Genomic DNA, 14,033 nt, shown 5'->3' with positions numbered 1-14,033 from the left:
CCTCCTCCTGAAAATCTTATGTATGCAAACACGCGTTGCAACTTCTTATCTTGTGCCCGTTTTTTTTTTATTTTGACAGCGAATGCGCACCTGCGGACCACTTATGTGCAGCCCTGGTTATTTCGCTTGTCGTATTGCAGCCACAGAAATTCTTTTGTCCATGAAACCATAAAGCTGCACTTTCTTTTTGCCTTATAGTCTGATTTGTCATAACTTTTTCGTTTTGTGGTAAGCTTTTCTTTGGCTGTCACTTCTTCACCCTGACCCGTCTTATTTGGCTCAGCAGAACTAAAATATTGTGGCGAGCTCAGACAAGGAGGAGACGGAGGTATCGTTTGGTCTTGCTTCCCGTGAGCTAGCCAGGGAGCACAGCCGTTTATTGACATCTGCAGAAGGACACTGTCGCTAGCTAACTGCTCAGCGCGGCAACAGCACAGCAACAGCAACAACAACAACACCACCACACAGGGCGCCCTCTGACCCCGGAAGGACACACCGTCGCAGCGAGAGGGCATCACCCGTCACTATGGCAACATAAATAAAACATAACTGTACAAACAGAACCCCGAACAGCCCTGACCCGCTACATAGCCCCCACCTAAGGGGTCAGTCGTCCCCGACGACCCCATTACCCCACACAAAGTCCTGCAAATGTCCAGGTGCCTTCTTTTGGCGCACCGGATGGTCACGACCAGCGGGGGAAAAGTCACTGGGGTCAGAACATGGGGTGCCACCATCATCCCACTTCTGACACCAATGTGGCGAGCTCAGACAAGGAGGAGACGGAGGTGTCGTTTGGTCTTGCTTCCCGTGAGCTAGCCAGGGAGCACAGCCGTTTATTGACATCTGCAGAAGAACACTGTCGCTAGCTAACTGCTCAGCATGGCAACAGCACAGCAACAACAACAACAACAACACCACACAGGGCGCCCTCTGACCCCGGAAGGACACACCGTAGCAGCGAGAGGGCGTCACCCGTCACTATAGCAACATAAACAAAACATAACTGTACAAACAGAACCCCGAACAGCCCTGATCCGCTACAATATATATCCTGCTGCTTTTACACACGCACTCACATAACGCTCAGCGATTCTCTGCTCGATCAACCTCTCACATGTTTAAGCTGCGGGAGATTTCACTTGTCATGTTTGCGTAGTAAGCTAACGATTAATAAGACGATGTCAGAGGAATTGGTGCGCAAATTATCATCACTCACCAATCAGTGCTATCGCTCTCTATACACAGTTCACGTGATTGCAAAGTGAAAGCAAAAGACAAGGGCAAATTCAAACGCGATTTCAATATGTCACATATTGACAGTGGCTCACCGATGCCAATGACATAATTACCCAGCTACATTTCCGAAAGAATGCAAAAGCATTGACATATATTTTTCCTTCCTATGATAGCCCGACAGGCAGGGCAGAGATAGATTTTGGTAGCCCGACTGGAAAAATCGCTAGCCCCTGGACGTTGGGCAGGCGATTTTGCGAGCCCTGTATCTGATTAAGGAATCACTCATCTTTGGAAAAGAGAGTTTATTACAGAGAAATGGCTCTTTCCAAAATAAAAGCTATACTATACGCTTCTTCTGGGCTATATTCTCAGCAGCATATTAAACATATCAGGTCCCGTAAGGAGAATCATGTGCTAACGGCTGTCTAAATGACTCGGGTAAAGTTTGTAGCATGCGTGTTTGTTGTTTTTGTCTGCTTCCACTTGTCTTTGCACTAGGATGATGTCGGCGTAAATGTGCAGTCATATTTGTTGTGTTCCCACTAGTGCTGTCAGCGTAAATCTCGTTGAAATGACGTTAACGCCACAACACGGCAAATCTCCGTTAACGAGCTACCGCAGATCGCCCGTGCATGGGGCTGGACGGCCAACACGTTAACGAGCTAACTGCGCTAACACACTAGCTCCCACCCATGTAATTGAGCATTGTGGAACATCCAACATACTGTTTTACTTTAGTCCATGACGCGCTTACCTTCAGGGTCATACGTCACATGAAAACCAAAATAATTCCAAACGCCAGATCTGAATGAGGGTGGGGGAGGTTCAATTTGCCATGCTGCAAGGAGAGCTTAGCTTCTGTCTCGCTAGCTTGCCTGCTCAGTGAATCTGTGTTCGACTACTCCGCCTAGGCTGCACTGTCGAGCGCAGATCCACTGAGCGCTCAACACAGACAGCATCATCAGAAGGAAAGTTGATAAAATAAATTAAAAATATATTTGGTATTGTTCATACATATGCGTACTGAACCGAAAGCACTGTATCGAACAGTTCAATATCGATAAGAGTATCGTTGCACCCCTACTAATTACAACATTCCTGTCAGGTTAGCAAGAACATTTCTGATCTGATCCTCTGTTTTCCCCCTTTTAAAAAAAAATGTAAACAGCAGACATCTTTCTTTAAGTGATGCTCCCATTTTTCCAATCTTGTGGCCAAAAAAAAAAAAAAAAGACAAACAGGAAATAAGTAAGCTGTCAAACATTGTTAATAGCAAAAACAAGAATTTCACTTTCTTTTAGTTTAACATTTATTTTTAAGTTCAGAGGAATATTGTTATTGGATGAACAAGAAAAGTCAGCTAAATATGTTGATTTAGTAAAGTCAAAGATTGAGAAACTTAAAAAGTTTCTCATGTTACTTTGATATTTTGACTTTTCTCAGCTTAAATTATAGTGATGTCACAGTGGCTATGTCCTTCTGTGTCCATTTATACACGCATGAGGTTTTATAAGTTGTATAAGTTCCTACGATGCTGTTGCTGAATGTAACTTATGTAAGTGTTAAGACTGAGACAGAAAAATGTTTTTAAAAGTAAATTCAAAATTACTGAAAAATATTTCACTTGTTCCAAACCCATTGCTGTTTATGGTTACTGTGGTTTCCATGTCCGTCTCTCACCTGGCTGAAAGTGCTGCGTATCCCTCTATGTCTGTCTCCAAGGTAGATATACACAGCACCTCTGTTATCATCCTCAAGCGGAGCTCCGACAGCAACGTCTCGGAGTTCATCTCCATTCAGGTCTGCGAGGCTGGATATGGTGGTGCCAAATCTACCCATGGATGGTCCCATCACAATCAGTTCACTTTTCAGTTGCAGCTATGAGAAAAGAGGAGATTAGTTCATTGAGTTTGATCATGAAAGCATTGAATGTCACACTGTAATATCACAAAGTGGTGGCTCACCTCATCAGTCAGAGTGTAGATGTAGATCTGACCTTCTTTCTTCTCCTGAAGCTGGTAAAACGTTGGCGCTCCCACCAGCAGGAAATCAGTGTCACCGTCTGAGTTAATATCCACCGAACACAGCTCGGCGCCGAAGTAGGAACCGATCTGACAAGTTAGTTATATCATTAGTTCAGTGTTGTTTTAATTATAGATTTATATCATTTAGGGATATAGAAAAATGTGCCTCAAAAATCATCAATGCAGGGAAAATGCTTCATGTACAGAAAACACAATATTACTGCCAGAAAATATGATTTCACAAAACAAAATAAACATGCTGACAAAAACAAGAATCCCTAAAAACAGTTACAGAAACCGACATGTATGCCTGCAAAGTAAGTTTAATGCTTTACGGTGCTTTGAACAAGTTTTATTTTTGAACTGTTTTTATTAAATCAAACAAGGTGCCAGTGTAAGGAAGTTCTTTGGTTTCCTCTGTGTAGCCACAGAGTTTATTTGCCTTTGCACAAGTCTGGAAAGTTGCAAACATTGAACGCTATCATCATTTTAGACTCAGACTACTAGTGATGCATTTCATATTTCTTTCACTCCCATCTTTTCAATCCCTGTACGACATCATTACTGCAACTTGGTGACTTCTGTCTTCTCTCTCCTTTAAATTGTGTTTTGTCATGTTTGACATTTGTGGTTTATCTCCATGCTCTTATTTTCTGTCTTATTTTATCTCAACCAGTCTGCTAGATGTCTGTTCCTGTTACTAGAGTTCAATCAAGTGTTTGATCATGCTGATCGTCTGCTTGTTGTGGTTCTCTAATATTTCACTGTCTTTACTTTATAATATAGAGCACCTTTCTATAATTGTTAATGTGAATTGCTGATCTACACATAGAAGTGATTTAAAATAGAAATAACAGTAGATTTGATCAAGAAAATTTGCATTTATTTCAAGGCAACACTACAATCAGGTATCAACAATGACATGGAGACATAGAATTACTTCCAAAGTCAAACGGAGCCATATGAAGAAAAACAATTAAAAGGTACTGACCTGGTCTCCAGTTATTCTTTGTGCTGTGGTCCAGTTGTTGCTGTTTTGTTTGAAAAGTACAACCTGTCCTGTGTGCTGAAACCGGGGTGCACCCGTGAAATACAAAGAAACCCCACCTCTCTCTCCAACAGAGACAGAATATCCTGCAAGAGGCAAATATAACACACAACATGTTTTTATTTGAAAAACTAATGTGTGTATTTGTTGTACTTGGAAGATATTAAAACTGATTTAGACTGGAACCTTCCAGAGTTCATTTGTTCTAGTGTTGAGCCAAATAACGAAATCTTATTTTAAAAAAAGAAACATCAGATAATGTGTAAATAAAGTTTACCCATGTAGGAGTCCATCTCCATTTCTTGATCCTCAATTGTTTCTGTTTTATCTCGACGTTCTTGGAGAGAACCACGCCAGCTGTTTGTTCCCACTGAACCCAGAATCAGTGTATCCTAAAAACAGGAACGCACAAGTGGAAATGTGGTGAGTTTTTGTATGATATGTATAACTATGTAATTATATATATATATCTATGTGCACTGAACATCCATATTTTAACTTTCATGTAGAGTCTTAAGCACAAGGCATTTTGTTTCACCATGGTTTATTAAAGTTTTACAGTAACAGGGCAGTTAATGCTGTTGAGAGTTTGCCTGAATAACTCACTCTCCAGCTCCGGTAACTAACCTTCCCCAATACACACTCAACATCTTTCATGCAGCACAACCAAAACAGTAACATTGTAACAGAGATCCTGAACACATCACGATAATATACCATATGATATAAGCACACACACACACACACACACACACACACACACACACACACACACACACACACACACACACACACACACACACTTTGAACCTACACTGAAGCATGTAACCTATGTAGTTATGTGCCACTTGCTGTGTAAGATTTAATAATTAGGATTAATGTGTGATGTTTGACCGTGTCATGACCTGTTGTGATGAGCCAAAGCCAAAGGGTAGCCGGAGTCCTGACTGGCCTCTGGCCAAGACCTTGGCCGCTACCTGACCCCTGCAGCTGTGTTTGGACGGGTTAGAAAGTTACCCAGCAGCAGGGTGCGGGGATACTGGTCCCTATATATTAGGGGACCAGAGGACACCCCCAGCACTTTCTTCCCCTCTGCTGTTTCTCTCTGTCCGTCTCTGTGTTGCTCTGCTGTCTGTGCATAAGGCTGTACACCCCGGGGTTTTGCTTTGCTTGCTTTCTGCTTTGTAATTTTCTTGCTAAATGTCTGTATGTATTTTTCCTGCTGTTCATATGATTCAGTGTATTAAACTCTGTTCCAAGAATTCTACTCTTTTCCAGAGCATCTTTTTGAGTGTCTTGATTTTAATTGTATCTAAAGAGGTTGGATCTCCACATCGTTGGTGGGAGAAGGTTATCAGGATGGCTTCAAAATTTGCGACCACAGAAAGAGGACAGAAATCTCAGGTATGATTAGAAAAGAATGTATAAGATCAACTGTGTCATCTGACCTGATGCAGCTGGACTCATTTTTTCAGTTATTCAGCAGCAGAAATTAAGTTTTAAGCCTTTAAACAATTCAGCTTCAGCTCATGTTGTGTGGTTTCTAAGCCTTTACTCTGATCCTCAGATGAGTTTAAGGTGCTCAGATAAATTTTGCTCACCTTGTTGAAAACAGCGCTGAATCCACTCTGAGACATTTCATCAGTCAGGTTTCCTGCTCGAGCCCCTTTGGAACCTAAATATGGATCATCAGGGAGTACACGTTACAGCTGCACATGTGGAAGATAACATATACTTTTTAATTGGGGAAAGAAATTAGACGCCACCTTCCACAGCAAAGATCTTTTTCTGAAAATTCTCCAGTACTCCTTTGAGTCCATCATAATTCTCAATTTTGAAGGCATTTTTGTCTTTTGGTTCTGAAGCGATGGCCCTAAATTTATCCAGCTTTGCATCCTTGATCTGAAACCAGAACACAGCTTTAAAACATGAAGGAGTTCCAAGTCTGACATCAGCATAAGAAAAAGATCAGTTCTACACATTAGACTTGTTCTGACCCACAACAGTAAAAACTAAATACATTAAAAGGAGCCACTAAACAGAAGAAAGAGGAGACATGATATATGACATTACCCCAATAACAAGACGAATTATATTTTTCTCATCATATTTTTTAATTATCCCTTTTCTGTCTGTATCAGAGGGATCTCCGTCTGTGATTAGAATCAGAGCTTTAGTTGCATCAGGAGAGGCGCCTGCAGCTTTGTTGTCAAAGATTTGATCACTGAAACAAAAGTAGAAAACAGATTTTGTCACACTCAAAATAAACGAAGCTGTAAACATGAACACATTAACACTAAATAAAACTTACAAAATGAATTCGAGGGCTCTGTGTGTGTTGGTGAGAGTTTTTAAATGTTTGTCATCCTTAAGTTTATCGAAAGCACGTTCAGCTGCATAGTCGTTGAAGTCAAACACTTTGTGGACTGTTGTGGAGAACTGAACTGCTGCAAACTGAAAAACCAACATAAATTATTTAGATACGACACCAAACAGTATATCTTATATATACAGTATCGTAAAAAATAAAAGCTGTGAATGCTTAAATGTTGCAGTAGTGCAGTGACCTTGATCGATGTGTTCTTCAGGCTGTGCATTATATCCACAATAAAATCTTTATTCTTGTTGAATTCTTCTTCAGTCATACTCGCTGATCCATCGAACAGAAAGACGAGGTCCACTTTCTTTTTGGTGCATTCTGGGAAAATAATAAAATAAAAATATGTCTGTATCCCAATACCATAAAATTTATGAAAAAATAAAAATAATTTAGTCATCATTTGAACATTAAGGAATGCCTTTTCAAAACACACTTTACTTTGAAACGCGGGTTTGAAAGAGGAAATTTTCTGGAGTTGATCCGAGAGCTCATAACAAATACTGTTCAGATAGGAGTTCTCATAGCATTCATGCACCAAACTTGGACTGCAAACCTAAATCAGAGCATAAAAGTTAAATAAAGCTCCGCATATTAATTTGTTTTGCTCACAGTGATGAGGAGAGAGAGTGATTTACTCACAGTGAATCTGGAGCCGGAGGAATCAGCAGCGATCGACAAGCCAAGATGTTTGACTGCTGTTGTGATTGACTGCAGGTCCTCTGCAACTGAAGCATTTTATTATAAAATACAAACTTTTACAGTAATGTATTTAGTTGTAAGTTATAAATTGTGTAATATTCTGTTGATACCAGTAGGGTTGAACCACTTGTTTTGGTGAGGTTGGTAAATTCCTCCAGATCCATTTAGCCTGAGAGGTGCAGTGACGACTATCCTGTGGAAAATGATGACACTAATTAAACAGGAAAAGTTCAAAGTCCTGGCAGATCTATACAAATTTTTTGAAACATAGAAAAAAAATGTTGTAGCTTTGTTGTGCATTTACTTTTCCAGATCACTTGGATCAAACTGGGTTCTGTGTGTCCCTTGAATTAAATGAGTGCGACACCCCAGCTTTGATTTTGAGTTAACAACATCAACTTTAATATTTTGATGGCATGCTATGTGTGTTGCTGTGCTCCTTAAGCCACCTTAAACATTTTCGGTTAATTTGACTGTTTTCAGTAAAATGAAAGCAGCTACAAGTGCTCCTATTTAAAAAAAAATTTTTTTTAAATTTAACTCTGCAGCTGCTGATTTTTAAATGCAATAATTAGTCGATAATCTTGTCTTGCATGAAGCTTCTGGTGAGTGAATACACACTTTGAAAGTGCATCAGCATGACTGAAATTCACCTGAAAGATTTTTGTTAGCAAGCAGAGAATCACTCTGAACACTTCTAGCAGCGTTACCACAGCCATAGTAAATAACCGGCTGCTCTTTATGTCGCGGCTTAGCTTTTCTAAAATGACGGTACATAAAATACTGAAAGAAATGTCCCAGAAATTGAAACTTTTCATTTCTCTAATTACTCTGAACATTTGGGTTTGAAATACAGCAACAGTGTTTTAACTAGAAAAAGACGCATTTGCTGTTTTAAGCAGCGCGTTAGATTAGTCACAGCAGTATTCAATGCTCAAGTCAAAACCACAACCCATCACAAGAGGCTTTCGAATGCTAAACTGGAATCATCTCACATATTCATTTTAATTTCAGCGAACATACCTTTTGTTACCATCACCAGACTTGTACTGTAGCACTTTGTATCCATAGAAATCACCTGGTTCGCCCTCGTGTTTCTTAGGCTCTGTCATTTTGATGTTAAAAGCCAAACAGGCGGGGATGGTTGAAGCTGAGAAAAGGAGAAAAATATGATCAAAAGTTCTACCAACTTTAAAATATAAAATATCTGCATTTAAGAAGAATACAAATAACTGAAGTTTTAATAATATATATTAAACATCAGAGATAAATCCTGAAGTTGCACTAAGTATAGTTGGTAGGGATACGCCCCAAAAACTACCCAACAGCATGTGTTCATTAGTAGGTTAGAGATCAGAGAGTCAGCTTTTTGTCCTTTTTGTCCATTTAAGTTGTTTTTTTTTTTTTTTTACTTTAGTGACAATTGAGGGAGAGATACCAGGATAACATCACATAGTATGGATCTAGCTGGAAAAGAAGTGAATGCATGAGTATTATTGTGTACTTCACTTTCTGAATGTGTTTCTGGACCCTAATTGGGAACACAAGTTTCACAAAATGATTGAAGAATAACGACTCATCAGGAAAGTATTAAAGTTGGTATCAAGAAAGATGAGGACTGTTAGAAGCAGACTCATGGGTGCAGTTTAGAGGAGTCACTTCCTGCTGGCCATTTAAACAGTTTCAGTCAGAGAGAGAAGCATAAAAATATAAAAGGACAGAAATTCTAGGTCTGAAAGTGAAGCCAAGGTGACACCACCTGAAGCTCACATTCTTTTTAATAACAGCCACAGGTGAGATGACAGTAAACACTGTCCTAATAGGTTTACACGCTCATTAGTTCCTTTTGGGTTATATAGAATAAAACATGTGGTCAATTCTAAAAGTCCAAAAGAAGAAGAACGAGGGTGAGTTCACTGCTGCACTTTCACAGTCACACCCACTCAGTCTCTCCCTTTCTGGTATCATCCAGTTTTAAAACATGAACAATTTGAAAAACGCCCTGCTCGAGGCTTCATCGTCAACATCACAGCTGACACGCAGAGAAAATCTCAGCCAAGCACTGGTGAATTAAGTGCAGTCGCCCTTCTTCTCCTGCTTCTTATCTTATCCGCAAAATAGTTACTTCTATTTTTGGAGAAGAGTTAGTACTTATAAGACACAGTTCAGAAGGAGGACGAGAGATACCATCTGTGTCATTTCACAGAAGCTCCTCCCTTGTCAAAACCTGGCATTTACCCACAATGCAACTCAAACCACAAGAACTTTGACAGGAAACTGATGTGGTGAAATAGAGATAAATGGTAAATGGCCTGTATTTATATAGCGCTTTACATATCCAGTCAGCTACATTGTAGCCACAGCCACCCTGGGGCGCACTGACAGAGGCGAGGCTGCCGGACACTGGCGCCACCGGGCCCTCTGACCACCACCAGTAGGCAACGGGTGAAGTGTCTTGCCCAAGGACACAACAACCGAGACTGTCCGAGCCGGGGCTCGAACCGGCAACCTTCCGATTACAAGGCGAACTCCTAACTCTTGAGCCACGATCACCCCGATGAAATTAAGATGTCTGATGAGCTCACTTCTTAATTGTATTAGAAGTCTGCAGATGTAAGAGATGATAGTGACACACTTCAGGCAATTTATACTTTGCACAGCTCACCATGGCAACATTAAAGACTTTATACACCTCGTGGGCTTCCCCCTTTGAGATCACAGCAGAAAAAAACCTCATTCAGCTTTCTGCCACCATTGTTAACCTTATTTCAAATCTTGGAGTGAAACCGTCATTCAGGTGCTCGACTGTGCAGATGTGTGTCAGTGCAAGTAAAGACAGGATGTGCTGCTTAGCAAATACAAGCAGAGGCAAATGTAAAAGAAATAATAGGCACTTTGACAAGCTGCAAAAATACGCCCAATCAACTGGGAAACCCATTCATAACTTGACCACATTCAGCAACACAAGATAAAAATAGTTGTATAACTGAGGCAAAATTAGAAGCGTAGCACATCAGTGTCACAAGTCGGGGTAGGCTTTTGTAGAAAACTGGTTCCCAGTAGTCCCATTTCTTGGAATTGTCCAAGGAATGGGACTACCGGGAAGGAATGGGACTAGTCTGCCTGCCTGTGGTCCCACTTATCAGCAGCTGATTTCACTTCAGCTGTCAGAGGAAGAAAATAGTGATGCTGTCTAGAATGTGGAAATGAGCATCTATATTATTTTTATTGCACAATTGGACGAGATAAACGGTAATGTGGAAAACTGTGTCGAGGACAGAACCAACCGTATTATGCTGCTCCAAATACAAGAAAAAACAGCATGCTAACGCTATGCTAACCATGATCCCAGAGTGAAAGCTGGGGTCTTTCACTCTGGGATCAGACAACCAGACCCTGAACTTCAACAGGTAACAAGCAGTCAGGCCGCAGCCTCCCTTTCTACCTGTTCATGTTTCTAAAGCAGAATCACCATGGCGATTCTTTTGTGCTGGTTTTCATGTTTTCTTTCTGTGGTTAGTTTTGTTCTACTAAGAGAAAGATCTTAGAAATGTGTGTCGTCATTAGGGATTTTGTGTTGGTGTGTGTGGCTGTAGCCTCAAGTTTATACTGTTAAATAGTGATTATGAGACAGTGTTTCAGGTATTTTACAGAGTAACATTAACGTAATGTAACGAGTAGTATAGCAAATTACTTTTTCCTGGGAGTAATTAAGTAACATGTTGCATTACTTTGAAAAAAAAAAAGTATTCTGTGTAATAATTCATTTTATGAGTAATAAGTCCAACACTGATCACAACAAAGACAGGAACTACCTCACAAACATGCACAAACATTTGAACCGCAGCATGGATGCATGACTGTAACTTCTTTATTGCTGCTTAGCAACTCTCAAAACTGAGCCAATGACAACCCAGGGACAATCGATGAGTCATATCATATTGATAATGGAATCCAGATCACAAATTTCTTATCAATTCCCATTCCTAGTCACAAGTTTTCTTTTCTTTAGTCTATTTTTTCATTTCTGTAGATGAGTAGCAAATTAATTAACCACGAAGCATGAAAATTATTTACATGAACAAAAAGATGCAGAAAGGTTAGTATAGTAAATAAAACCAAATGTTGAGCTGAAATAGATATTGAAATTATAGAAAGTAGAAAAACAAGATAACTGAAGCAACATTGTGTAACTACTTAAAAATAAGATAAAAAAAAAGTGCACAGGAAATGTATCTAGTTTTGTTTTGGTAAGTTTTCAAACGTGTCAAAGATAACAGTGTCAGAAAACTGATGGGGGGAAGGGGGTTAAACTGAGTGTGAGTCCGTGCACTTTGCGAGGTAGGGCCTACAGCAGGGGTGGGCAATCTCAGTCCACGAGGTTTTAGGTCTCACCTTGGGTCAACACACCTGAATCACATGATTAGTTCGTTACCAGGCCTCTGGAGAACTTCAGGACATGTTGAGGAGCTAATTTAGCCATCTAAAACCTGCAGGGACACCGGCCCTCGTGGACTGAGATTGCCCACCCCTGGCCTACACAGTGCTGCTTTTTTTTTATTTATTTATTTTATTTTTTGCTCCATCGCTTTAATTTTGTGATTTCATGTCACTGTATTATTACGGGTAAATAAAATCATATTAATTCACTACATTTTTGGCTAATTTTCACTTGGTTTTCTCTCGTATTTATTTCCTATTTATTCCTATTAAATGTCTCAAAACAAAAAGCATGAGAAAGCATTTCAGGTTTACAGGTTGCCGTGCTGACGCCTGTCTCAGCTACACCCAGATCTGTCGCAGGGTCAAACTAAACATTTTTAAACCATACTAACTAAAATGAAATGAGGAAACACATTTGGAAACTAGCGAAACTGAAGTGAAATTAAAAAAAAAAAACCAATATAAAAAAGGAAAGAGGAATTAATCAAATTCTCAAACTGTGATGACTCATTTAAAAAATATATACATCTCTTTGCACCTTTCAGCTCCTTGTTTTGGCTTTAAAGACACAGAACCTTGAACAGCTGTACACACCTGGATCTGCTCAGCACCAAACAGCAGTAAAACGGTGAACATAATGCAGCTGAAGGGTCTTTGACCAGTCCGTCAATGTAACATTAAAACACGTGCAGCCCCCAGCCCTCATGCACTGAATCTACTGTATTCAGCCCTCTGGTTGGGCGGATGGTTTGGATGAGCTTTTCTACAGCTCAACACAACTGAAGCAAACATAACTCAACCAATGAAACCGGATACTAAATTAAATCTTTATTGTTAAGTTGTAAATCCACATGAAGCTGCATAAATAATTCAAAGTGTGTCTAGCATGCTCCTGTTCTAAACACTCTTCCTGTGAGGATTTCCTGATTAGTTTCAGTTTTTTTCAACACCAAAACATTTTTCTTTCATCAAAATAAAAATTTAGACTTCTAAAAATAATATAATGAAAATATACAAAGCAGCCATGCCTGTCCGCAGATGAACTCTATCTCAGAAATGACAATAAATTCAATCATTTTGAAACTTACCAACAATCACCACGAAGGTGAGGAAATAGATGTGCTGTCGCCAGTGCATCTTTCAGGTCTAACACTGCTGCTCAAGTTTCTTCAAGCATGTGCCTGTGCAATACTTCCTGTGAAGGGCGTTTCCGTAACAGGTGGTAGAGACAAATTTCTCACGACAGTGCGCTCGACAAAGTGTTTATCTTCGCTTCCTGCTTCCTCTTTTTTCGGCAATTCCTTAAATCCTTCACTTTTCACTTCTTTAAAAAGAAATGTGAGAATTTTATTGAAGGGAAAAAAGATGGAAAAAAGTAGAAATAGCTCTTGATTGATGAGCTAGGACCCTGGACCCCTCATAAATTAGATCTAAATGTTTTCAGAAGAGCTCCAGCCGAGTCTTTTGAACAAAACAGCTACAACCGGTTTGCGGTTATTCAGTCTACTGAGTCAACAAAAGAAACTAAACAGAATAGGAGTCAGCACAGTGATTTCCTTCAAGGACTTCTTAACATTTTTATTTTATTGGATTTCTGCTTTTTGTTTTTCAGGTTTAAAATATATATTTTTTAAATATAGTAAATGAAGTGTGCGAAAGCTTTCCACGTCCACACAGTGATTGCTGTTTACAGCTACAGCACCATAAATGCATAAGAAGGTTTTAAAATCGTGGTGGGTGGTGTTTAGATAAAAATGAGGAACTTGTGGAAAAACTTGTAAGAACAGCCTGCTGTTCTCTTTGAAACTTGAAAGTAAAAGCTGCATAAACTGTTCCATAGTATAAAATATTTGTTTACAAGTAAGCTTTCAGGTTGTTTTTAAATATATATAAAACTAGTAAACACAAATTGTTCTCATCACATGGAGTTTGAGTCATGAGGGGCGATCTGGCTGAGAAACAGGGACACGACACGCTCGTGTGGTGCAGGCTGACCCGCCCATAGAGCTCACTTTGAATTACCGCTGTTTTAACACAGCAGATAAAAACAGATAAAAACAAATAACTCCATCCTGTATAAAATACAATTTTAAACACTTTAAACTGATCAGCAAAGACTTTAAAGGGGTCACAGATTATAAATAAAGAGGGTTCATTTTCCAACATGCATCTATATAATAAAGATTTTTTTTTTAAATAG

The 14,033-nt window shown here is 39.6% G+C and overlaps 1 protein-coding gene across 2 annotated transcripts in view; it reads right to left on the bottom strand.

The window, feature by feature from the left end:
• The window catches only part of LOC146573300 (integrin alpha-L), a 57,896-nt gene extending 44,857 nt beyond the window's left edge, over nt 1-13,039 (bottom strand). Inside the window, exons 1-14 of one of the 2 annotated variants that reach the window (XM_085278025.1) lie at nt 12,922-13,039; nt 8,414-8,540; nt 7,501-7,583; nt 7,331-7,416; nt 7,130-7,244; nt 6,879-7,009; nt 6,623-6,765; nt 6,385-6,535; nt 6,078-6,213; nt 5,913-5,986; nt 4,589-4,703; nt 4,255-4,397; nt 3,204-3,350; nt 2,920-3,117 (exon numbers count right to left, since the gene is read on the bottom strand). In XM_085278025.1, coding sequence (XP_085134151.1) covers nt 2,920-3,117; nt 3,204-3,350; nt 4,255-4,397; nt 4,589-4,703; nt 5,913-5,986; nt 6,078-6,213; nt 6,385-6,535; nt 6,623-6,765; nt 6,879-7,009; nt 7,130-7,244; nt 7,331-7,416; nt 7,501-7,583; nt 8,414-8,540; nt 12,922-12,970 — 1,698 coding nt within the window. In that variant the 5' untranslated portion in view covers nt 12,971-13,039. The remainder of the gene's footprint in view (nt 1-2,919; nt 3,118-3,203; nt 3,351-4,254; nt 4,398-4,588; nt 4,704-5,912; nt 5,987-6,077; nt 6,214-6,384; nt 6,536-6,622; nt 6,766-6,878; nt 7,010-7,129; nt 7,245-7,330; nt 7,417-7,500; nt 7,584-8,413; nt 8,541-12,921) is intronic. The other variant, XM_085278027.1, reaches the window with a different exon arrangement.
• Nucleotides 13,040-14,033: the final 994 nt, after the last annotated feature.

This window comes from Mchenga conophoros, linkage group LG6, assembly GCF_057382185.1.
Source record: "Mchenga conophoros isolate Kocher_MC1m ecotype Shallow Benthic linkage group LG6, M_conophoros_male_GT1.1, whole genome shotgun sequence".
NCBI lineage: Eukaryota > Metazoa > Chordata > Actinopteri > Cichliformes > Cichlidae > Mchenga > Mchenga conophoros.
Note: the sequence above shows the minus strand (reverse complement) of the source record. Positions and strands in the feature narration are given on the sequence as shown.